General features: G+C 34.0%; 1 protein-coding gene across 4 annotated transcripts in view; it reads right to left on the bottom strand.

Annotated features, from left to right (window-relative positions):
* The window catches only part of GALNT13 (polypeptide N-acetylgalactosaminyltransferase 13), a 565,714-nt gene that overhangs the window by 191,423 nt on the left and 346,608 nt on the right, over positions 1–27,683 (bottom strand). For all 4 annotated transcript variants that reach the window (XM_053215090.1, XM_053215089.1, XM_027055741.2 and 1 more), the window contains exons 7-8: positions 24,519–24,689; positions 11,479–11,596 (exon numbers count right to left, since the gene is read on the bottom strand). In XM_053215090.1, coding sequence (XP_053071065.1) covers positions 11,479–11,596; positions 24,519–24,689 — 289 coding nt within the window. The remainder of the gene's footprint in view (positions 1–11,478; positions 11,597–24,518; positions 24,690–27,683) is intronic.

The following is a 27,683-nucleotide window of genomic DNA, read 5'->3' as shown; positions in this document are numbered from 1 at the left end:
TGGTTTTTCTAACGAACCATATAAAATCAGGTATTTGTTGTAATTAACATTCAAAATAAAATTCTAAAACATTTATTTTGGAAAAATTGAGTCCTCTATAGATGGCTTAATTGAATACCATATGGCTCCTACTGACCCAAATGCTTAAACATATATAATAGATGTAATACAGTCTTTAGAAACAATGTCTCAGCTACCTCTTACCTGGAGATACTTTATTCTGTGGTTTTAATTAAATAAAGAATAAAGTGCTTGAATAAAGAGATATGTTTAAACAATGGTTTAGGGTAGAGTGGTTGTCCAGATGCCAGAAGAGCTAATTATAAGCACAGAAGCTAAACATTTTTAGGTTTAAGGTTTATCTTGCACCAAATAGGTAACCAGAGGGAAGTCTGATGGACCAAATAATCATTAATATTGGTTTATAGTCTTTAATGAGTCTACATATGAACATGATCTCATTTATGATCTCCTAGCTTTTTTTCAGAAAAGAGGTTATAAGGGTACACATTTTCACTTATAAGATGAATAAGTTCTGTGATCTAATGTACAGTATGGTGACTATACTTAATAATATATTACATACTTGAAATTTGGTGAGAGTGGATCTTAACTGTTCTTGTCTCTCTCTCTCTCTCTCTCTCTCTCTCTCACACACACACACACACACACACACACACACAAGTGACTATCTTAGGTGATGGATGTGTTCATTAGTTTGATAGTGGTAATCATTTGACAAAATATATTGTCAAATCGTGTTGGAAACTTCAAATAGATACAATTTTTATTTGTCAATTATACCTCGACGAAGCTAGGGGAAAAAGAGGCTAAGAAATCTCTATATTAACATGAAGAAAGTGCTTTATTATATTTAAAGGAAAGGGTTCCACAAAATCATGTCCACCAAAATTGTGGACAACACATGAATCTGGTGAGATTAAGTTCACTTAACTGAAATATTTCCATGATAATCCAGTTTCTATGGCCAAATAAACGAACACAGTCAAGTTTTACACACTGACAGTCCATTCTGCTCAAATTTGCATGAAGTAAATTTAAAAAAAGGCAGAGTTCTAAAAAATAATTAGATTTTTTGTCTAAAGTGATTTCTAACAAATTATCATAACTGAAATTTTTACTTGTCAATATTTGAATTGTGTGGACATTTCTAGGAAGTTCTTTACTTTCTTTAAATACTTTCAAGAACCTATACTATAATCCCCAAAAAGTGTACAAACTTCTTTGGCTCATTTACCATACTTTTTTGTTCAGTAAGAACCTTTGCCTTTCATTTTTCCATTATTTATTATGTCAGCTCCATTTCTTTTCCACTTCATTGCTTGTGCAATTTGGAAATAAATGGATTTCACATCATAAGACATTCCACTTGGTTATATCCTTCAGATAAATATACTGCTGTTTTCATTGTGATTTGGAAGAAAAAGAAAATTGGGGCATTTAAAGAAAATTCCATCCTGCTGATTAAAATGTTGGTTATTGACAAAATAGCTGATATTTTAAGGGTAATGATAATAATAAAGTTCATATTTCCATAGTATGGTAGAGCTTATTGAAAAGTTCAATAAATCTCATTTAATCCACACAATTTGCCCTGAAATTATTAGACTCTGATAAACATGGTATTTAAAAGTAACTGGGCTAACATGTAGTGAGAATCTAGACTAAAATAGAGAGGTCTACAGTTGACTAGATACCATCTATTACATTTTCCCTTCATTTTTTTCTCCTTGGAGGATGTCTGCAGAGTGTGTGTGTGTGTTCATATTTTTACAGCTTTATTGAGTATAATTAACATATATTGAACTATATATATTTAAACTACGTATGCAAAACCATCACAACAATAATGATAAATGAATACTTCCATTACCCACCTAAGTTTTCATGTGCCCCCTCCTTCCACTTCTCCTCTCCCATCCCAATAGCCTATTCCTGGACAACTTACCTGCTTTTTGTCTCTTGCGGATTAGCTTGAATTTACTAAAATTTTATATGAATTGTCTCATACAGTATGGAATCTATTTGGTCTAGCTTGTTTGATTCAGCGTCAATTATTTCAAAATTCAAAATTTTGTAGGGTGTATCAATAGTTCCTTTATTTTTCTCAGTAGTACTCCATGTATGGATAATTCATAGTTTATCCATTCACCTTTTGATGGACATTTGGATTGTTTTTGGCTTTTGGCTATTGTAAATAAAACTGCTATGAACATTAGTACACATCTCTTTGTATGAACTTATGTTTTCCTTTCCTTTGAGCAATAGCTAAGAGTTGCTTAAGAAAAAGTAAAAACAGGGTGCCTGGGTGGCTCAGTCTGTTGAATGTCTGATTTCGGCTCAGGTCATAATCTCAAGGTTCTGCTCAGGTCATATTCTCGTGGTTTGCGAGTTCAAGCCCCGCATCGGGCCCTGTGCTGACAGCTCAGAGCCAGGAGCCTGCTTCGGATCCTGTGTCTCCCTTTCTCTCTCTGCCCCTCACCTGCTAATGCTTTGACTCTCTCTCTCTCAAAAATAAAAATAAAAGTAAAACATTTAAAAAGAGAAGAAAAGTAAAACTGTTTCCAAGTTATTGTACCATTTTACACTCCCAGCTCCATTGTGTGTATAGTTCTTCCAAATTCTCACCAACATGGTCCTTTTTAACTTTTGCAATTCTAATAGATGCATAGTGTTATTTCATTATGGCTTTAATTCCATTTCTCTAATAACATTAAGGATTTTCTCATGTGCTTACCTGTCATCTTTATGCCTGCCTTAGTGAAGTGTCTGTTCAAAGCTTTGAGCCATTTTCTAATTGTTTTTTTTTTTTTAATATTGAGTTTTAAGTGTCTTTTTTTTTTTCTGATACAAGTCTATTATCAGGTATATTATTTGTTGACAATTTCTTCCTATCGAGTGCCTTTTTCTTTCACTGTCTTGATGGTGGCTTTAAAGAGCAAAAGTTTTCACCTTGATGAAGTCCAATGTATCAATTTGTACTTCTATGGGTTGTCTACTCAAAGGTAGAAAAGTTTTTCTCTTATGCTTCCTTTTATAATTTTAGGTTTTATATTTTGAATAAATTTTTAAATAGTGTGAGGTATGGATTTAAGAAATTTTTGTCCACATGGATATCCAGTTGTTCCAGCAATATATATTGACAATACTCCCCTTTTTTTACTCATTTGTTTTTATTCTTGTAATGTCTGTCAAGTTTTGTGATTTGAGTTTGCAGTTAGTAATAGTTAGGAGTTAGTTAGGAGTTAGTTAGTAGTTTGAGTTAGGAGGTATTATATCCTCTTCAGTTTTCTGGAAGTTTGAGTAGAACTGTTTGTATTTCTGCCCAAAATGCTTGGTAGAATCCACCAGTGAGGTCATCTGACATAGAGTTTCTTTTGTAAAATTTTTTTTTACACTACAAATTTCATTTCTTTCCTTGATACAGGGGTATTTGCTTGATTTATGTTTTCTTGTAAGCATTGATAGTTTGAGTCTTTTGTGGAAGTAGCTATTTTATCGAAGCTGTCAAGTTTGTTGTCATAATATTGTTAATAATATTACTTTATAACACTTTAAATATTTGTAGAATCCATAATGAAGTTAGCTTGCTCATTCTTAATATTGGTATTTTGTGTCTTCTCTCTATTTTTCCTATTAAATTTGGCTAGAAATTTATCAGTTTTATTGATCTTCTCAAGGAAACAGCTTTTTATTTCATTGCTTTCATCTAAACTTTTCCTCTTTTATATTTCGTAATTTTGGCTTCAATCTTTATTATTTCCTTTTTTCTTAGATATTTTGGGTTTACTCTCCTTTTCCCCCCTATTTTATGAATGTGGAATCTGAACTCATTAATTTTAGATCTTATTTTCTTGTTTCTAATATAGATGTTTAATGCTATGAATTCCCTCTAAGTATTGCTTTAGTGGTACCACAAACTTTAATATGCTGTGTTTTCATTTTCATTCAGTTAAAAAATGATTAATTTCACTTTTAACTCCTTTTTTGATCCACAGGCTTTTAGAAGTGTATTGTACCAAAAAACAAATAATCCGATGAAGAAATGGGGAAAAGACATGAACAGAAACTTTTCCAAAGAAGACATCCAGATGGCTAACAGACACATGAAAACATGCTCAACATCACTCATCATCAGGGAAATACACATCAAAACCACAATGAGATATCACCTTATACCATCAGAATGGCTAAAATTAACAACACAGGCAACAACCAATGTTGGCGAGGATGTGGAGAAAGGGGAACACTTTTGAGCTGATGGTAGGAATACAAACTGGTGTTGCCACTTTGGAAAACAGTATGGAGGTTCCTCAAAAAATTAAAAATAGAACTACCCTATGATCCAGCAATTATACTACTAGGTATTTATCCAAATGATACAGGAGTATGGATTCAAAGGGGCATATGCACTCCAATGTTCATAGCAGCCACTATTGACTATAACAAAAGTATGAAAAGAGTCCAAAATGTCCATCAACTGATGAATGGGTAAAGAAGATATGACATATATTTATATACAATGGAATAATACTCGGTGATCAAAAGGAATGAAATCTTGCCATTTGCAACAATGTGAATGGAACTAGAATGTATTATGCTAAGTGAAATAAGTCAGTCAGAGAAAGACAAACATCATATAATTTCACTCATATATGGAATTTAAGATACAAAACAGATGAACATAAGGGAAGGAAGCAAAAATAATATAAAAACAGGAATGGAAACCATAAGAGGCTCTTAAATACAGAGAAGCAACTGAGGATTGCTGGCAGGGTGGTGGGTTGAGTGAGGGGCTTAAGGGGTCAGGGGCATTAAGGAGGACACTTGTTGGGATCAGCATTGGGTGTTATATGTAAGTGATGAATCACTAAATTCTATTCCTGAAATGATGATTACATTACGTGTTAACTAACTTGGATTTAAATGCTGAATGAATAAATAAATAAATAAAATACAAGGAACTGATACAATTCAACACCCAAAAATCAAATTATCCACTTAAAAACGGGCAGAAGACATGAACAGACCTTTCTCCAAAGAAGACATCTAGATGCCCAACACATACATGTCAGGATGATCAACATTACTGATCATCAAGAAAACGTAAAGCGAAACTATGATGAGGTGTCACCTCACACCTATCAGAATGGTTAAAATCAAAAACACATGAAACAACAAGTGTTGTTGGAGGATGTGCATTGTTGCTAGGAATGTAAAGTGGTACAGCCACTGTAAATGCTCCTCAAAAAAATAAATTCAGCAATCACACTACTGGGTATTTACCCCAAAAATACAAAAACACTAATTCAAAGGGATACACACACCCCTATGCTTATAGCAGCATTGTTTACAATAGTCAAATTATGGAAGCAACCCAAGTGTCTATTGGCAGATAAATAGATAAAGACCACATTATATATATATATATATATATATATATATATATATATATATATATGAATATTATTCAGGCAAAAAAAAGAAAGAAAGAAATCTTGCCATTTGCAACAACAGAGATGGAGCCACAGAGGATTATGCGAAGCAAAGTAAATTAGCTGGAGAAAGATAAACACCATATGATTTCACTCATATGTGGAATTTAAGAAATAAATAATCAAAGGAAAAAAGAGAGAGGAAGGGAGAGACGGAGGGAGGGAGGGGGGAGAGAGAGAGAGAGAAGGGAAGAGAAACAGATTCAATTGTAGGGAACAAACGGATGGTTACCAGAGGGGAGGTGGGTTGGGAGGTGGGTGAAATAAGTGATGGGGATTAAGGAGGGCACCTGTGGTGATGAGCACTGGGTGATGTATGGAATTGTTGAATCACTGAACTGTATACCTGAAAAAGTGTATGTTAACTATACTGGAAATAAAATCTTAACCCTTAGTAAAAAATTTAAAAAAGACGTGTATCATATAGTTTCCCAATTTTTATCTTTCCCCATGCCCCATGAATCACTCTGGCTGGAGAGTACAGGCACTATTGCTGGTCCTGAGTCAGCACTGGGCAGTGAGGCCTCTAATCTTACTGATGGTTCTTTCCTCAAACTTAGTTGTTTTCTCACACATAGGCACTATCAGTACTCAATGTGTCCTAAGTTCTGTCTGTGCAGCTCTCCTTCCAATATTCTGTCCACCAAATTCTATCCTGCCCAGGTCTCCTCCAGCACTCAGCTTTATCTTCTCAACTCAGGAGTACAGTGGCATCTGCTGAGGTCCTCCTCCTGGCGCTGACATCTAGGCACTTTTTCAAGGCAGTAAGCTGAGGCAAACATAAGGGCTCTCCTTTTTTGTTTCCCATCTCTGAGACCATTGTCCTGCGTGATTCGCTGTCCCATGTCATGAAAGTCTTATTTCACACATTTTGCCCATTTTTGATTGATTTAGGTGTGTGTTTAAATCTTACATATTATACCAAGTCTAAATAACATTTTTTCAACTGAAATTTTTATTTAAACTGCTTTATGAGCATGGGGAAATAAAGTCTAGGTTCTTAATGCCTGTAGTTATCTCAAAGGATGCTATAGCAGTGTAAAAACAAAAACAAAAACAAAAATCTGGGTAAATACCCCTATGTTTATAGCAGCATTGTGGGTAAATACCCAGTAGTGTGATTGCTGAATTTTTTTTTTTTTGAGGAGCATTTACAGTGGCTGTACCACTTTACATTCCTAGCAACAATGCACATCCTCCAACAACACTTGTTGTTTCATGTGTTTTTTATTTTTTTTTTCTTTTCTAAAATGTGATCTCTTTTCTGGCCAGAGGAGTTTTAGAAGCACACCTCGACTACCACTTAGAGCAATAGCACTTTATGTAAGTATTGCATATTCTTGTTTTAAAGGGATTTTCATGTATACTCTCTCATTTGATTATTTGTATTCAAGGCCAGATAATTAAGGTCAAGGTTTTTACTAAGTGATGCTCAGGAGTGTCATGACTTGGTCATGACAACTGCCACCCATGACACACTTTATGTGGGGTAAGTAGGGTACTTAGCACTGTATATACAATCTCATTTAATCTTCCCCAAACACATATCAGGAAAGTGCCACAATCTTCCTTTGCCCAGATATAAACAAGCTAAAGCTTAGAAGACAAGCTACCTTGTCCAAATTTATACAGCTGTTAAGTGCTCCAGCCAGCTCTTGAACCCAGGCTGTCTGACTCCCAGACGATTCTTGTAACCCTAGTCTACCTCTCATGGAAGTGGGATGCTCCTCTGGTCACCTTCTTACTCTCTTTTTCCATAACCCCAATTGGTTCCACAATGGTAGATTATCTGATTTTAAAATGAACAAAATACTGTGCACTCTTGGAAATACTGATCCTGTGCTATTGCTCATAAAAGGCAAGGACTTTTGGTGATAATGCTTCTTGGGTGGTACTTATGTTAACATCAGGGATATCATTTAAAGATAGATGATTCTTTTGGTGGTAAATTCATCCATATTGGGTCCATTTTGCCACCAGTTATTTTTATGTATATTTATTTCTGAGTTCTTCCTATCTAAAATTTCAACCCCTACCCATCTCCAATGTTTACCGTTTCATATTCCTCTTCCCTTCCTTATTTTTTTCTCTTTAACACTTATCACTAATACATTAATATATTTCATTTCTTTTGTTTATTATTTGTCTCCACTAAAATTAAGTGCCATAAGGACATACAGTTTTGTCTGTTTTGTTTACAACTGTATCCCGTATAACTAATGAATAGGAACTCAATAAATATAGGTTGAATAAATTACCATGTATGTTTAGACAATATTCTCAGAATTTATGATATTTCAATGACTGTTACATAATGAAGTGGAGGGCAATATATGAGAATAACTTTCAGAAGAATTAGGAGCTACCTGTACATATTTGCCCATCCATATTTGGATGTCATCTACCATAAGAGGCTAAAGCCTGTAGGAGGAAGATAAGATTACTAGATGACACAACCATTTCAGAACTGTGAAGGAAGATCACATTTACCTGTTCTCCTAATACTATCAGCTGTTAGGACTGTCAGATTAGGAAGAGATACATCTTAATGGGAAGGTAGTACTATGCTAGTAGCATAGCTACTGGTCTCATAATGGTGGAGTTCAATTCTCAACGACTCTACTTACAAGGTTTGTAAGTATTAGAAGTCACTGTTTTGTTTTTTTTTTTTTTATGCCAAAGATGTTTATCTTGACACTTCAAGCAATTCGTCAACCCTTTAAAACTGTATTCAGCCCTATTTTGTGTGAGGGAATGGATGTATCTTTCTTGGGAAATCTAGAGTTTTCATCAAATTTTCAATATCTCTCAGTACTTTTAATACTCTGGACATCAAATATCAAGCTATACTGTTATAAGTAAATCCACACAAATATATTCCTTTGGGTTGGCTTGAAATACTTAAGGCCAGCCCAAATCCCAATATTTTGCAAGTGCTTAATATTTCTATGTTTTTTCCTTGCCCTACCTACATAGACTAGAGCTACAAAACAACACGAGCTTCACTATTATTATAATCACCTTTTCACAATGAAGGTTAAATGATTTGCCTATACTAACATTTCAGAGACCAGAAAACTCATACATACTTTTATAAAAGAAATGATCCACATTTTACTGTCAACAATACTTATGTATCTCTCAAAGAAATGATTCTGTGAAAGTAAAAGCATCATGCCTTATTCACTTTTGTAGCCTCAGTATCTGAAAAATGAACATACAACATGTTTAATATATGTCAGTTGCATAATGATTGACCTGGAGATTAGCTTCAGGCCATCTGAGTTTAAGTACTCAACATATTATCATTTCATTAAGTCACACACCTTTTCATAAAATTAATCTAAAGAGTGAGTCTCATTCTTTTGCTTATATACTATCTAGTATTTTCTCTTACCCAGTATCTTCCTCAGCTAGAGTACTAATTCTTAAGTGTACATTTACATTCATGTCATAGAAAGAAAAGTAAAACATGAATGAAGAGTCTAATGGAAAGCAAAATATATGTTTTGTTTCTATTGAAAGGATATGTAAACTAAAGACAGTGATGTGTTTTAAAATATTCAAAAAACAGTCACTTATTACCAGAGTCCTCCCATATCCATGGGGGATATGTTCTAAGACCCCCAGTGGATTCCTGAAACCAAAGGATGCCACTGAACCATATATGTATATATACTATGTTTTCCTTCTACACATACATGCCTATGATAAAGTTTAATTTAAAAATTAGGCATGGTAAGGGATTAACTCTAATCACTAATAATGATATAGAACAATTATAACAATATACTCTCATAAAAGTTACGTGAATGTTGTCTCTCCCTCTCTCTCTCTGGTAATATTGTATCGTATTTATCCTTCTTCTTGGGATGATGTGAGATGGTAAATGCCTATGTGATGAGATGAAGTGATGTGAATGATTGTGACCTATCATTAAGCTACTACTGACCTGACAATATGTCAGAAGGAAGATCATCTGTTTCTTTACTATAGTTGACCACAGGTAACTGAAACCATGGAAAGCAAAACCACAGATATGGGGGAGTTACTGTACTCTATTTCTTAGTAATCTCAACCAACCAATCACAACCAACTTCCTGTGTCATTTTCTAGGAATCTAATCATTCTTAAGGCCACCAGTTGCATTCATTCTGTCCTCCTAGTATCTGCTTTGCCTACCATGTTCTCAAATCCCTCTTTTTGGAACTTTTATATTTCTGTTGTATTTCCTGATCATGTTCTCCTGGTTTCTCATAATACTCCACCAAGTTCCTCCCTAATGCATCTTTCAATTAGTTAGATGAAGAGTATCCATCCAGTAGGTGAACTATGTGATGAAAGTAAGGGGAGTTCCTTGGCAGAGAATCAAGTTTAATGGGTGAGGAGAAAAGATGTGAATAAGAATCTTAGGGGAAAAGTGGGCAGTAGGATGACAGATAATAGCAATATTGGTATGCTGATTTTTTTTCCTTATGTGATCCCAGCACAACACCTAAGGAACGTTGGTTAATGAATGAATAAATACTCTCATCACTACATCTCAGGGTAAGAACAAAACTTTTTTTCAGTTTTTACATACCCACGCTCCCTTTTTCCTTCCTTCCTTCCCTTCCTTTCCTTCTTTCTTTTCTTCCTTCCTTCCTTCCTTTTCTTTCTTTTGTTCTTCTCTTATTAACTACCATCTCTTATTTACTCCACTTTGAGAACTACACCAGGTAAAAAGTTTGGGTCCCCAAATGTCCCTAAAGGTTGTGTATCATGTGCCTGACGTCAAGAATATATTCCTGAGTATGGTATGAAATCTTGTAGAGCAAATTCTAATCTGACTATAAGTATATAAGCAAATATGGAAACAAGAACAATCCATTAACTAATGGTATTCTCAGACATTTGGCTATAAGAAAGGTTTATAGGCAAAAAATATATAACAAGGCCATTTCTGTGCTCCTAAAATGATCCAGGTTATCTGAGATTCATTAAATTCCATATTATATAAATTCAAAGTAATTCTTATTCTCAGATATTGACCTTTCTTACAGAATATCAAATATAGTTCTATTTTGTTAGTGAAAAACAAACTTTACTTTCTAAATGAGAAATTAAATCATAACTCTTGAACTTCATAGATAAATATATCTAAATACTAATAATTTCATTACACAATTTTGGCAAAATCAATACAATGTTTTGAATATTTCATGTTAAATTCTATTAAAGGAAAAAAACAGTGTTACTAACTTATTTCATTTAAAAATAATAATATACGTGGTTTGAAGAAATCACAGTATCCCAGCATTTATCATTTGTTAGCATAAAGTCACATTTATGTGCCCGTTTTAAATTTCTGAATATAATGAAATTTAAAATTATTCATACACTTCCCAATATCATATGTACAAAGGATTAGCTCTTAATTTTCATCTGTTTGGAAGTCATTTAATAAGTAATTTTGCATTATTCAAACTGATTTATCAAATAATAATGTCTATAAATGTGAAATCCAACATGCTACTTGCAGAATTATCCAGAGTTCTTTTGACCACAGGTTATCCTTAAAGGTATTTGAGAATAGCCACAGGAACCATTTGTAAATTCAGGTAACATAAATACTTCCAAGTTTCAGTTCAAAAACACAATCTGATTTTATAGGGTAATGCTTTATTTAAAAAATAAAGCCCTTCTTTATTCAAAACCTGAAAGCCCTGAAGTCTTTATACTATGAATAAAAGAATTATTTTCGAAAACTTTAAAAATAGCTGCAATTTCCCATTTAACAATAAATATTGCATGCAAAAAGACTAGCAGAGCTTCAAAATAAGTATTAAAATGACCAACTGATCAGTAATTTGCATCACTTCACAAAAAAAAGATTTGACAGTAAATTACTGGGTCTATATGTGCATGCTACAGCATAGTGTGTTCAGAGTAAAAAAAAAAAAATAAAGTAAAATGCAATTACCCTAAAAGACATTTCAAGATTCTCTCCACCCCAGATATCCATTCCTGCATCGTAAGTTCCTATCTCTTCAAAGTAGTTTCTGTCAATAGAAAATAGGCCACCAGCCATAGTAGGGGTCCTAGTTGAAAAAAAACAAAAAGAAAAGAATATCTTTTGAAAACAATGTGTGGAGTTTAATGAGACTGTAGCAAATAGTTCTGAGACATTTTAAATTTAAAAAAAAAAAAACAAAAACAAAAAAACTAGTACTCAAAAACCTCAAACTGGAAACATAAAACCAAAGTGTAAGAGGTTTTAAAATTATTAAGTAGCATTTTAGTTCACATTTTCTGTAAAACTAAATTTAGGTTAGTCTATGTTTTTCTTATAGGTGATCAAATAATGGAAGGAACACTGGCCACTTAAGAGGCGGGTATGTAAATTCCTTCTGAAAAGCATAGTGAAAAGAAGTTAGGGCTCTTAGCCCTACCCTTAAAGAGATTAACTGGTCATGAAACTACAAGTTGTGATCTTTTGTTGCCTAATTATAAATCATTTTAATATGAATACTAGAAACCTGTGGAAATGGTTTCTCTATGAAAAGATCTATAGCCTATTTAATATGAAAAATATCAAACGCTATAAAATGTTTATAGGCAATTAAGTATCTAATGGTAGTTACATATTTTTTTAATGCAAGAGCTTTACATCTAATTGTTTATTCTTCTTTTTACCCAATTAAAATGATAGAGTTAATCAGATGACCCTAGATAAACATAAATCACATTTGTTATTTAGAGGCTTAGAAAATATTTGGCACAGATTTTAAAACTTTTTTCCTAGGAATAAATGCCTTTTGATTCTCACACTTGAAATTTCTCTACTGAAACTAAGGATTCAGATGTTCAGTTTTTAAAGGATTAATTAATTATTCCTTTTAAAAGATTAATTAAAGTCAATGGCTAATACTACACAAGTCTTCCTATATAACCAGTATGATTCAAACTAAAAAAGAAAATTCTAGTTTTTCACAAATGGACCTATCTACGCTGATGATGATTATTTTTTAATGTTAATTGTAGAAAAGTAGTTTTAAACCTTCATAGTACATTAGAGGCACTGGAAGCACTTTTAAAAAACACGTTTCCATGCATGGGTATCACTCACACTCCACAGATTCAGATTTAATTGGCCTGGGGTGGGGCCGGACCTTTGATAGTGTGTAAAGTCTGGTGCTGATTCTAATGTGCTGGCAAAAAGGAGAAACACTGGTCTAGGGGGTTTGGACATTCGAGTAGATGGAGATTGTTAAACAAAACAAAACAAAACAAAACAAAAAAAAAACAAGTGTTTTCCTTTTCTGGAGATTATATCCTCTTCTGTCACAGGATATGCTCGTGTCCTCTAATTGAACAGTATAGTTCACTGAAAAACCACCAAATAATACTATACTTGGATATCTACCATATTGCAAAATTCTCTATTTCTCCCAGTGCTCTCACTGTTTTATACTCAAGCAATTAACTGTCCGTCAGCTGGACTAGCACATCATCCCTAGTCTCAGAACTATTTTATTACTTCTGGTCTTGCTGTGTTCCTATCATGAACAGAATCACTGACCTTCTGAGATATAATGAGAAACACTAACAGAGCTAAACAGATGGTAATTATGGAGTAGCCATGACCCTCACCTGATTGGGGTTTTGGAACTCTATGGCAATTACTATATAAGGTGTAATAGTGCTACATAGTCTATTTAATGAAAAAAAGAACAAAACTCGTTGCAATTATCTTATCATAATGCAACCAAGTGCTTAAAAATGTTAAGTGATGCATTTTTAATGATCAGTTCAGAATGCCTACCCACTTATCTATTTACTAATAAAGTACTAATGCATTTAGCTTAAATACGTGCATTGAATTTCATCTTACAGTTGGTCATAGTTCCTATAAATATATGAGAAATGTACAATAAATGACTAAAATAATTTCTATATTTAACCATAAGAATGACTCAAATTTCACTTATGCTTAAAAAGTAACAAAAATAAAAACATAAAATCACAATTACTAATTAAAAAATCCTGTATTTTCTGAAGACAGATGCTCCTAGAAAGATTTTTTTTTTGTATTTGCAATGTCAGCTCTCTCAAGTAATCTAGAGACTGTGCCTTATATAATATCTATGGTGTTATGCAACATGTTCTGTTCTAAGTTAATCGCTCTGTATTGTCCCTAATGAACTATTTACATGTGCCTGTGTGGACTTTAAATGTTTAGGGTGCCTAGAAAATTAAAAATCTATATATCATCTAACCTTATTAATCAATTCAATCCATTTTGGGTGGAAAAATAATCGGCCCAATGACTGTGAATATTACCTACACAGTCAGTAGGTGAAGATGATTTGAGTTAGTAGAAGTAAAGCACTTAGCACAGTTCCCAGCACGTAACAAATCGTTGGTAAGGTTAGGTGGTATATCTTTGTCATCATCATTGCTGTTATCCATAATCGTTTAAAGGTCTTGAGTGTCCTTCACTTACGACGTCCCATACACACCCTCATTTTGGATTTCAAAATCATTTGAATCTACTTCAGATCCAAGATGTTGAACTCTGAAATCTGCCTTGCTAAACACAGCTTTCTATTTTTAACTCCCCTATTTCAAGCGTGTGACAGTCACTTTTTATCCTATAATGCTGCTTAGGGTTCCTCTGCTACTCCATCGCCTCACGTAATGACCCGCTTCAGGAATTGTTCCCTTCTCCTCCTCTCAATCTCTCTCCAGGATTTTGCCATGTCAGTGAAAAAATAGCTTAGCCTCCTAAATTCTCTATCCTTCCCTTATCTGACCCAATTCTCTTTTCATAAATATCAGTGTCTGGGTAAATCTACCCTTGTATTATTCACTTCTGCATCTAGGAACCAGAGACTCACTGAAGGAGTAATAAGATGAGGTCAACTAGTTATACCACAAGTCCAACTTATTGACTCTTAGTCTACAACACCTAACAATCCTTTCATCTGTGTTAATCTGTTCACCTGTCTCATTTTTTTTTAACTGACACTTATCTAAGTCTCAGACTCTCCTCAAAGCACTGACGATTAAGGCAATGCATAAATAAAAAATTTCTTCAGTCATGAAATCTACACTCCCCCAATCTCTACCTCAGTATGTGTATATATCTCCTCATGGCTTTTCCTTCCTCCTGCCTCAGAGGAAAGAGTATCTCCTTTCCTCATTGTGAGCTGACGTTTACTCTTTTGCCCTCAGCTGGCTCTTTTCTGACTACACTTTCAGCTACTTGTTCATTGACTATTACATTTATGTTCTATGACTTTGATTTCTAGATCATCCCCTTGAGCTTACAATACTGTTCAATCAAGTTCTATACTAAACCAAAATAGCCCTTCACTCCATCCTGCTACTCACTGAAATGAGGGAACATATATTATCTATTCCCTTTACTGGTAACCTTATTGAAAGGATGCTTTCTACATACTCCCTCAATTCCTCTTGACCTTCTAACTAGAATCTGGATTCTGTTCCCATCTCTACAGTAACCTCTTTCTAAAAGGGTCCTGTGATTCTGAACTTGAATAGACTTTCCTTAAAATGTATTCCTTCGGAAGCATTTGGACATAATTCAGCAACCTCCCTGAATGAAATGCTTTTCATCTCTGACTCCAACAGCATTCTTCCAGAGAGGTTTTTCCTATTTATTTTATGAATCTTATTGATTTCCCTTCCTCTTCCTTTTCCTTGCTGGTTGTCTCCAGTTCTTAGTTGCATATCTATGACATGAGTGAAATATACAATCATAATAATGTTTTGTAGATGTGTGCACTTAATAATTGTCTTCTTTTGTCCCAACATGTAGTCTCCCTAAGAGTCTCTCAATGGAACTTTCCTCTTCCTATATTCCTTACCTGCATAAGTTCATTTGTTTTATGCCTCTTATTGTCATCTTTGTGAGGCAGAGTCCCAATCTGTGTTTCCTTTTCTCGTTTCTTCTTTCTGCATTGTGGTTTTCTAATTCCTTTCTAGATGTTTTCTAAAGAAACCCCTTTGACTCTGCTCAGGGTATATAAAATAGCACTGAGAATATGCTACCCATTCCATATCTGCTTCTCCTTCATTGTCTTCTATTTCCTTCCAGAATTTCAATACCGAGTGATAAGACCCCTTTTAGCAACTTTCTTTTCTGTGCCTCATTTAATCATTTCCCAAATACATCTTTCCACCCCCCACCCCAGAAGTATTTTTGACTCTTATCTCTGTTCTCTGATATCATGGTCACTGTCCAAGTTTAGTCCTCTCATGTCTCTTTTGTTATCTTCTTGCTTCTAGAGTCTGTTGCTTCCAAAATTTATTCTACAAACCATAGCCAGATTAATTTCTCTAAATCAAAACGCCTCTCAAAGTGTCAACCAGATATTTAAATACCTATTTTAAGAAATAAATCCCAGCTCCTATTCTGGCATCAGTGATGTGGTGCCGTCCAAAGGATATCTCCATTCCTTTTAACTATGTCCCTGTATTCCAAGTGTTAAGCTGTTAATAATAAATGCTTCATACTTTCCCACCCTGGTACGTGTGTCCACAACCATTTGTCACTTAAAAAGGATTTTCCTTTTTAAACTCCTCTTGTATGTTCAAATGTGCTCTATCCTTATGCTGAAGGCTGTTATTCCATGCAGCCTGCCCTCAGTACAGCCCTCCTCCAGTCTGGATATAATCTCCCACTTCTGCCTCCTTCGATAGCCCTGTCTTTCTCAAGGCATTGTGTCACTTCTTTTTGAGTATTATATTTACTTTTGTATACATTTTATCACCTCTATACATATAGCTAATATATTGGTTTAATATTATTGGACTATTAATAGATATTTGTTAAATAAGTGAAATAAACAAATAAGCATGTATCCCCATGACCATAATACAATCTATTTGTAAGTTAAAATCATGTGCAATTTTATCTTTGAAATTAAAAAAAATTATTCATTCTTCACATCGGCTAAACTGATGAGTAACAAAGATGCTAATTCCAGGATTGTAACATCTACTAAAAGTTTTGGGATTTGACTTTGGTAGTATTTTAGAATTAAAGATGCAAAGTTTTGCAACAATGTAGAATATAGGAAAGGACTCCAAAAAGTAAGCATTTGACATGGAAAAATACAGAAGTATTTCACCAGAAGTTGGTAAATTTAAAGAAATTATGACAATACATTTGATCATTCAGTAATGTTCAACTGTGATGTCTGCATTTCCACCAATAAGATGATATATCCGGTATTCCACACTAGGATAACTATGTGTGTGAGAAGCAGGTAGACCACGGGAGACTCGAGAGGGGACTGAGTTTAGTTTTTAGGAGCTTGGATTATGTATCTAGACTGGTTAAGCTCAAAAGTCAACCCCACAGTGTGATCTTCGGTAAACTACTTAAACTCTGGGCTCCAATTAATCATCTATAAAATGAAGATGTATGTATCAATGCATGTTACACTCTTAGAATAGTACCAGTACAAAACAAGAACTACGTATTTAAATATTAATTTTAATAAGGAAGAGAAAACATCTGTTTGGCAAGATTATAATCAGCTCTTTAAGAATTATTTTCCAAGTCTAATTAATTTTTAATAGAATTGTAGTATTTTAGAGCTTCAAAATCCCTACAGATTTGGTCAACCAAATTTAGTTGCAATGTGTTTAAATGACTTGTTTGAGAGTCCCCAGTTAGGTAGTGGTCCAGTTAAGGAAATAATGTTCCTTTCCTTTCCTCTCTCCTTCTCCCTACATATCTCTCTTGCTCTTTACCAATTAGTAATCACTCAGTTTATCAATATACATCACATAATTTGGCATAGATAATTAGGAATACACTTTTCCTGATTTCAGCTCCAAAATTATGTACAATGTTGTCCTTTGAATTTTAGCACTGCTGTTCAAAGCAATTTCTTTCAAAGTTATTGAAACATCATTTCTTCTCACTAATTTTTCCCTTTAACATATTAGGACTCTATTAATCTCACTTGGCAAATAAATAACGTGTCTGGGGGAAAAAGTCTAAAGATTTGGGAGACTATAGCTCAGCATCAGGCTGTTATTCACAATAATCAAATAACACAATATCTAGACTGTAAGTGAGAACCTCTGTGTTAATAACATTTCTCATATACTATATGCCATAATAAAGAGAAATGATAAACACACATATTTTATTATTTACACAAATGTGAAGCATAAATAGCTGAAATAGTCACATAATCTCAATTTTTTTAATCATAAAATATAATTTGGTTAACCATTTTGCAGGTTTAGAAACTGAGTTTCCCTCCTTCATTCTTTATTCTACTATCCCCAAAATAGAAAGCAGAAAAGATAGAAAGGAAGCAGTAGCATAACTATTATTTTATTAGTGATGAATAACCAGATGCTGAATTTATTTAAAGGTTTTTACAGAGAAATGAAATGGGGTTTAGTGAAATATTGCACGCTGAGGTACTCATTTGTACATGTATTTGGGTAAGAAGATGCAGCTTTTGGTAGACAAGAGACTATTTAAGCACTCATGCTGGTTTAGACTCTGCACAAGGAAGCATGTTCCATCCTGTACAGCCTATGGAACACAAACAAAGCTATTTTTAAAGGATAAGAATAAAAAAAGAAAATTCTGCTTGATATGGGCAAATGGCTCATTTTGCTGCCAAAGATCAATTTACCAACAAGTATTGGAATCAAATACTTTAACTTGTGCTTAAAGACCTATATGCCAGGAAGGGAATAGTTATTTTTTTTCCCTTTTTTATTAATCCTTTTTCATAATCTTCACAACCTGATAAAACCCCAAGCTTCCAATTACAATAATTGGTGTAATTTTTTTTTATCTTTCCTTTTTCTTTCATTTATGTTTAGGACGGGTCAAAATAAACAATGGGGCAAGATGTTTTAAATGTTTCAATTAATGCTCTGTTTTCATTTCATCTCAACAGACCACAAGGGAAGTGTGGTAAATTATCTTCTGAACCATTAGGAGGTAATATAATATAAATGTGCTATTTTCTCCAATGAATATAGATTCACATACTCCACCTAAGGTGGATATTTTTTCTTTCCAAACCAACACATATCATAACTTAACACGAATAGATGGGAATGTTGAACAATTAGAACATTCCAAAGTTCAACTTTTTCTATCAAAGTCTTTGTTCTTCACATAAATTTGACCCCTCCCTGTGTTTTGTGTTAATATCTCCTATTGTAAAGAAGTGTCTCACAGGATTTGCGAGTATCTATCTCTGTTTCTTTCCTCCAAAGTAAAAATGTATTTTCACTGCACTGAGAAAATCAAATAGAGAAAATCTAACAGATAAAAATTAAGAAATATATTCTTAGCTGTTATTAAATAATAGGAAATATTGTCTTATATTTGGATAACATTTTATAGGATAAAATAAGTGTTTTTTAATTATACTTACTAGAAGAACAATAAATTAGAGTTAGTGATAATTTTTTGGGGGGGGATTCAAACTGGCAAAAGATATCAAAAATATTAAAACGAATTTCATCTTCCTCGGTTGCATAATTCTAAAAAGACCACAGTATATGCAAAAACTATAGATCAGAAAACATAATTGGCAAAAAATAATGTGTAAAATAACTCTCAACTGTCTTTGCAAGAAATAAAGGAAAATCTAAGTAAATAATTGAGATTCTAGCAGCCACTCCAATTTTTACTTGGAAAAAAAATGCCATGGGCAAATACTAATAATATATCAAATTTTTAATATTTAATTTTGAGACACAGAGAGACAGAGAGCCTATGTGAGTGGGGGAAGGGCTGAGAGAGAGATGGACAGAGGATCTGAAATGGGCTCCATGCTGATAGCAGCTAGCCCAACACGAGGCTTGAACCCACGACTGTGAGGGGATGACCTGGCTGAAGTCTGACACTCACCTGACTGAGCCCCATAATATATCAATTTTTAAATTGTGGAGAAACATATCTGAAAAGAAACACTCTAGAAGGAAATATAACAAAATACTTCTGCTTCTCTATACTTCCAGATACTTGTCACATTTCTTTAGCAATGCATATGTTTGTGATGTATATTATCAGAAATAAATTTTAAATAACTCCTTTCAAATATATTTCTCATTTATTATTTTAGTACATCATGAGTTAAACAAGAGAGGGAGAATAATTTTCCTTTTATTATTGAAAAGAATGGGTAATTTCCTTATTGGAGTAGCTTTTAAATAAAACCCAGATCTTCCAAAGCCAGCTTCAATGCTTCTTCAATGATATCATTCTAGAAGGTTACAGGAAATAATATATGTGAACATCTTATGAGTTTTTCACAGTAAAGGAACAGTAATTATAATCTGAGAAATTATTAATAATGTTTAATTTATTTGATCTTCTTTATAAACTCCTGATTCCAATTGAGAGAAAAATTAAGCTATAATATCAGACAAATGTTAATAAAAAGGGATATTCAAGTAAGTAAAATATGTAATGAATAAAACTCATCATTATATCTATGTTTGATTTATTATGATAGCAAATATTAGAAGAAAATCTAAAACTCTTTGTTTTACTTTAGAAAGATATTGAGCATGGTACTCCATGTAAGGATGAAGTCTTATTAAGAATATTAATAAGGACAAAATGTAAAAGAGTCCATAAGACAAGACACAAAAGATAAAGAAAGTTATACAGACTTGATAAATTACTGGTAGTTTTTTTTTAATGTTTACTTATTTATTTTTGAGAGAGAGAGAGAGGCAGAGAGAAAGAGAGAGAGAATCTCAAGCAGGCTCCACACTGTCAGCACAGAGCCCAGTCGGGGCTTCAACTCACAATGACCTGAACCGAAATAAAAAGTCAGACCCTTAACTAACTGAACCACTCAGGCATTCCTCACTGGTAGGTTTTTAATAAATTAATAATCTATTTTAATCAATGAGAGATTAAAGTAGAATCTAATATCTTTATAACTTTATTATTTATTTATTGAGGACTTATTGAGGATTTACGACAGGGCATAAATTAAGAGACTAAAACCATCAATAAGATTAAAGCCAGATTCTTTTCCAGAAGCACATAGCATTCTAGCTGTTGACGTAGTCTAACTCCTGTGCATCAACACTCTGGCCACTTAGGCTGGCCTCATTCTCTTGTCTAGCATACACATGGCCAGTGCCAGTGGGCCACATCAGGGTAGAATCAGCCAGATTCATCGTTGTATGTACAGAACCTAGCACAGTGCTCAACAGTGCGACGGCATGTGCATTTGCATATGTAACCTAACTCATTTTAATAGCCTGAAGCATATCAAGTCGAAAATTACATGTACTGGAAAAAGGCATGCGCCCCCAAACAAATGAAATCATTTGGGAGATTATCTGCACTACCAGATAACTTTTGCTACAGGTTGCCTATTTCATCAGGTAATGCAGATGCATATTCATACCGGGCTAACATGTTTGGTGAGTTTCAAACTCAGGTATTTCTTAGGCAGTAGCTTGGAAGTCAAGGTCACAAATTTGTTTATTTATTTTTATTTATTTTTTAGGTTTATTTATTTATTTAGAGAGAGGGAGGGAGCATGAGCAGCGGAGGGGCAGAGAGAGAAGGGGACAGAGGATTTGGAATGGACTCAGCAGAGAGACCGATGCAGGGCTCAAACTCATGAACGGTGAGATCCAGGGCTCAAACTCATGAACGGTGAGATCATGACCTGAGCCAAAGTCAAACACTTAACTGACTGAGCCCCCCAGGCACCCCAAGGTCACAAATTTAAAAGATTTATAGTTGCAATAAGCATATCTCTGACTTTTGACTGGGACACAGGTACCAAAACATTTCCTTAAGTATAAGAACGGTGACAAATGGACACTGATCCTCAGCCTCTGAGTCAGGAACACACAAAAAATAGAGGTGGGGCACTGGGCTAACCTTTCAGGCCATTTCTAAAGGGTAGCTTCTACTTAACTCCACCGGATGGGGCCAAGTAAGAATACAGGACCATTGTAGCAAGATCTTCTGACTTTTCAAGAATAGCTAAAAATTCATATATTTACTTCGAACATCTCATTTTTAAAACATTGGTATTTTTTTTAAATGTAAAAAACTATGTACGCCAAAAAAACACATCTACAAAGCATGTCTGACACATAAGCTCCCCGTTTATGACCTCTAGTGTAACAATTTGATTACCCTATTGTTGCACATATAATTGAGATATTACTGAAAAGTGACATAACAGGACTACTGAAATGTCAAGGACAGCTTACTGATTAAAGAAGACTAAATGTTCAAGATTATGTGTGCTATTATTCCGTACTCATAATTTCACAAATAACGAGTATTTTGCAAACTCCACTTAATATCCAAATGAAAATACCAAAGCCCAGAGGTGACAGTAGAATAATACATATAACCATTATAAACTTTACTTTAAATGTGGTACAACTAAGCTTAAGTCATAAGTTCAAGTTGGTTCTCTATGTATGCGGATGCATGATTGTATTTCTAAATGATGACTAACTAGCCAATTATAGTCACTAGAAAGTTCTGTCATAGCTGACATTTTAAATGAAGCATTCTGCTAAGAAAACTAAAATTTCAACCCCATTTTAATCACTGTAGCTATTCAGAATTCCGTTAATCAAGTAGGAAAAAAAAATGTGTCTTCAACACCTTAGAATGATTTATCTGTTTGTACGAATGTGAGAAAAATGATCACGTCTTCAAGTAATAGATTACAAGTACAAAGAAAGTTCACATTACAGCTATGCTGATGAAAATTACCTGCAGGCTGTTACAACACAGCCCATGAATTAATTAACCTTTTGCCATAAAAATTTGGAAACTTCAGCAAAGACTGAGGTTTCTCTGTTTCTCTTGTTCCAGCTCCCTCAGCATTTTAGAAAGTGAAATATTGTGCCATTACTGAGGCAAATAGATAAAATATTCTTAGATTTTTATTGGGTCTCCATGTTACGACAATAAAAGCACACAAATTGTGGTTAAAGCATTGCAAGTCGGATGTTTCCTTTTTTGTTTTAATTAATGAAAGATGAAAAATAATGGTCAATTTCTATGTAGATCTTTACCTTTGTGAATGATATCAGTATTTTCTTACTATGAATGTTGGCTACCTCTTAGTTATCTACCTTTTGACTTCGTAAGAAAATAAGTTAAATGAAGCATGTCTTTTGCCAAGGCACTTAAGAAAACAATGAGCACACTCACATATTCTTTAAAATTCATTAAAACATTTTTTAATGTTTATTTATTTTTAAGAGAAAGACAGAGTGTGAGCAGGGGAGGAGCAGAGAGACAGGAAGACACAGAATCCGAAGCAGTCTCCAGGCTCTGAGCTGTCAGCACAGAGCCCGACACAGGGCTCAAACCCATGAACTGCAAGATTATGACCTGTGCTGATGTCGGATGCTCAACCAACTGAGCCACCCAGGTTCCCCTCACCTTCATTTTTTTAATGAATAAACACATTATGTTTGAGTGTACTGGCCAAGTATTTTGATAGTTTTCACATGGAATCTAAAGCTGAAAAATCAGCTAACACTAAATGAAACCATGATCTGGGAAAACAGGATTTCTAATAAACAACGGTAAAATGAGCAACTCAAGCTGTTGCTCAAGCTGTTAGGAGCAAGGATCCATAAGACTTGGTGAATGTGGAGATTACAGCAAGACTTGAAGATCACTAAGTTACACTTTAAATATTGACATAATAACTTCATGTCTTCATGCAGTTGTTTGGAGGCACATTTTATTTTTCCCTTCCATGTAGTAATATCTCAAGAGGATTAGCAAGCACAATATTTAACTCTTCTGTAATAAACAGAGCTGTTCTTTTCCATGAGCCAATTCTTAGAGTTAGTTTTAATTCATTAGATAATTAGTCTTGCCAATGGATAAGTCATTTCTTCAGTAGGTTAGGAGACATTCTTGTTTAGATAATGGTTTATACATATTGTTTTGGGGCTTTTCTCTATTGTTCAAACTAAATCATGATTTTCCAAATTCATTTTTTATTATTTTTTTTCTTTTTAATATTTTATTTTTGAGAGAGAGAGAGAGAGAGAGAGAGAGAGAAATGGAGTGAGTGGGGGATGAGCAGAGAGAGAGGGAAACACAGAATCCAAATCAGGCTCCAAGCTCTGAGCTGTTAGCTCAGAGCCCAACACAGGGCTTGAACTCACTAACTGTAAGATCATGACCTGAGCCAAAGTCAGACACTCAACTGACTGAGCCACCCAGGTGCCCCCCAAATTCGTTTTTAAAGAGCTAAATCAGTGAATTCCCTCTACAATATATTGTTAGGAAATCAATTGTTGGTTGCAGATAAGAGGTACACAATAATATAGTAAAATAAGAAGGTGGTAATTTTGTATTAATAAAGTGAGTAATGCTTATTTAAACAACTAAAGATGCATATGATATTTCTTATTTTGTATTAAGAGCAAACACATTTATGAATAAATACTTCACGTTAAGTAGCTTTTTAAATTAATTTAGTACAAACAATAAATATTTCATAATCATTAATATATTAAAATTTTCCAACTGGCTCTTTCTTTTGTATCTATAAGGAAGACAGCTCTTTGAAGTTGGTAAATTTAGAGTATTTGCCAAAACATTTTTGGTTATTTCAATTTTGAGAATAACTCTATTATAAAGCATACACATTTAGCTAAGATATATATGTACCTGAAGCATCAAGGCTAGCACATATCTATCACATAGAAAATTCACAGTAAATATATTTTGAACATAAGAATATACAAAGTCTCAAGAGAAATTTGGCACTTCTGCCAATAGTTAAATTTGCCTGTGTTAATTTAAACTAAATTTAAATACTGTCATTGATTCTTAGATAATTATGTAAGCGGTGATAATGTAAATGTGTATATGAATAAAAGGTATATGCCTTTAAAAGACTTAAAAATGAGCACAAATTCATAATACTCCTTAATTATAGGAAAACACATGCTATCCTTTGGAAGATATGAGCTACGTACCTGACAGGTAATGTTCTATCTCCTTTTCTCCTATCCATTTCTCTTTGGGGAACAGGATACCAACGGAAATTCAGTTTCCAGTTAAAGCCCCCATAAGTCATGTCTGATCCAGCCATATATTCAAAGGTATCATCACTAATCACATCAATGATGGGGCATACAACTATTTTCCTGCAGAAAAATCAAAACCAGTTTACATATAAATAATAATTTAAACACTACATTAGCTTTTTCAAACTCAGTATAGCTGACTAGTTGAATTTTAATCATCTTGTGACTTTAATATGATTTTATTTTAATTTTATCCTTTCTCTCTGTGGAATCGTTTCCTTTCACTACATCCTCTTTACAGTCTCTACTTCATTCTATCATTTATAATCTAATCAAATGTACTAATGGGTCTTCAAGCTGATTTCCAAATGCATTCTAAAGTACTAACTCAGCAGGATGAACGTGGTCTATTTTTTGTAAAACCTCCACCAACACCATGATTAGTAGAGCTGCTTTGATATTTGATATTATGCATCATTTTAGCTAGGGCCAACTGAAAAACAATAGCATTCAGGAAGTAGAGAGTGGATGATGGCAAATTAGACCTGGTATTTTGAATCTGAAAGGGGATAAGTTAGTTTAAAAAGATAGTTTTAAGAAAAAAATTAAACTTCTTTTCATGGGAAAATACCTGCTGGAAAAAAACAAATAAAAATCAACAAACAGAAACAGTAAAAATCATGAACATCAGTGTAAGTAAATGTTTCCTCTGAAAGATATTAGGGACTCAACAATTTCTAAGTGTGTCCTTTCTAGATCTTGGAGTTTACTGTAAACAATCTGTGTATTTTAAAATAGGGAAAGATAAGCAACTTAAGTTTCTGGCATTTTATCTCATGACCCATTTCTTAAAGTTAAGAGGAAGAGACAGGAGATTTGGTATTCTCGATGGTGGCTTTTTAGGGTAAGAGACTTTCACCTTGAGAGAAGATTAGATATTCTTTTAATCCATTTTGTGCTTTCCTCAGTCTTCCTCTACTCCTGGCTTATATGTTGCATTATGGGATCAGTCTGTCATCTCTACAGCAAATGTTAAGGTCTACTCAAGTTTGCTTTGCTGGTAGCTAGTTCTGGAAACCAGAGCTTATTTTTCATATTTACTAGGTGGTAAATATACAAACATGCTTTTGAATAGCCCATAAATGTGGAAAGCAAATAAATGTTGTCCATTATTTATCCTGGTTTTGTAACACCAGTATCACTAACATTCATTTTATTTTATTTTTTTTAACATTTATTCATTTATTTTGAGAGAGAGTATGCATGTGTGCATATGAGTGAGGGAGAGGCAGAGAGAAGGTAGGGAGAGAATCCTGAGCAGGCTCCAAACTGTCAGCACAGAGCCCAATGCAGGGCTCGATCCCATGAACTGTGAGATCATGACCTGAGCCGAAATCAAGTGTGGGACATTTAACTGACTGAGCCATCCAGGTGCCCCACTAATGTTCATTTTTCAATTATGTCTTCTATTCCACACAATTAGCCAAAGCCTAGAGTTCTCTGAAATCAATAGGATTTATCTAGCCTTGGAAACATTTCTCGGTAACTCTGGTCCCTACGAAATCAATACCTTTCTTCATTAAGTTTAATGACTTAATTTTTAGGGAGGCAAAATTAGATCTACTCACTTTGAATAGGACTTTATTACCTAGTTGTGGCAACTTTAGAACTATAAGATGGACAAACATTAGAGTTCACTATATGAAAGTGCAATCTAAACATGTTACATTAAAAAATAAACGATCTATTCTTGATGATATTGAATATTGCATAAAAAATTCAGTAAGCTGGATATGAAACACATGTTTTAAAAAGCAGCAAAATGTATGAAAAGTTGCCAGGAAATGCATTTAAGATGCTCTAAGTTCATTTTGCTTTGCCAGTCTCACCCTCCTGTGCATATTGGACAATACACAGACTGGAAAATGTTACTAGCTGTATACAACACTCAGCTGAATAAAAGGTTCCCACTGCTTTCTTCAACCACTATGGCCCATTTTACTAACAACCTCCATCTATCTTCCTGGCAAGTACCAAATCCTGATGTAGCTGGACTAGCTCACACTAAGCAGCCCCTGTCTTGGATGTTTAATTAAAAACTTCAACTCTAAGAAGACCTTTCTACTGTAGGTGAAATGACTACGCAAACAAGGTGTCATAAGATGCTTTGTTATTATATCAGAGAGCATTCGACATAGGTGACTTCATTAGGTGCTTAAGAATTATAATCATTTATCATCAATGTTTATGAATATCCACAAAAGAAGCTTGTACTTGACCGCATCATCATCAGAAAGAATTGCAGGTAAGTATGAGGGTTCTTAATTTCTATAAAGTATTATTCAATTTTTCGGATTTTACAATTTGTGTATACAGATTGGCAACATCGTTTATATAATTAAAATTCTTATAATTTTTTGCATCATGATTTCATTCCAATGGAATGTGTTGAGTGTGTGTCTTCATTTTTAAGATCCTCTAGGTGGTTTTGAATAAGACATTGAATAAAGGCAGTGAACTAGTAGAGAGAAGACTGGTCTAGGAATGGGAAGAACTGAACTGTTGTTCCCATCACTTCCAATAACTAACTGGGTCAAGCTCCTTCACTTCTTCATCCTTCCCTATTACTAGGTACACACAAGAACATTTACATTGCCTACCTCATGGGGTGCTTGTGAGGATGAAATCAGGTGTTTTGAAATGTATTTATAAAATATGGCACCATTTCAGATTGGACTCAGTTTCATCACCTTACAAAATAAATATTCAACACATTTTTTACTGTTTGGATTATTGACTATTTCTTAATCAAATATTCATATTCAGCATGAATAAGCCAAGGTCTTTATTCAGTGGAGGAGGGGTGCTCTTTAAAAGCTAGAAGGGACAGCTGGGTGCCTCAGTTGGTTGAGTGCCGACTTTGGCTCAGGTCCTGATCTCAGGGTTCGTGGGTTCGAGCCCTGCACCAGGCTCTGTGCTGACAGCTCAGAGCCTGGAGCCTGTTTCGGATTCTGTGTCTCCCTCTCTCTCTGCCCCTTCCTGGCTCATGCTCTGTTTCTCTTTGTCTCTCAAAAATAAAGAAATGTTAAAAAAAAATTAAAGCTAGAAAATGAA

This window comes from Acinonyx jubatus, chromosome C1 (genome assembly GCF_027475565.1).
Source record: "Acinonyx jubatus isolate Ajub_Pintada_27869175 chromosome C1, VMU_Ajub_asm_v1.0, whole genome shotgun sequence".
Lineage (NCBI taxonomy): Eukaryota > Metazoa > Chordata > Mammalia > Carnivora > Felidae > Acinonyx > Acinonyx jubatus.
Note: the sequence above shows the minus strand (reverse complement) of the source record. Positions and strands in the feature narration are given on the sequence as shown.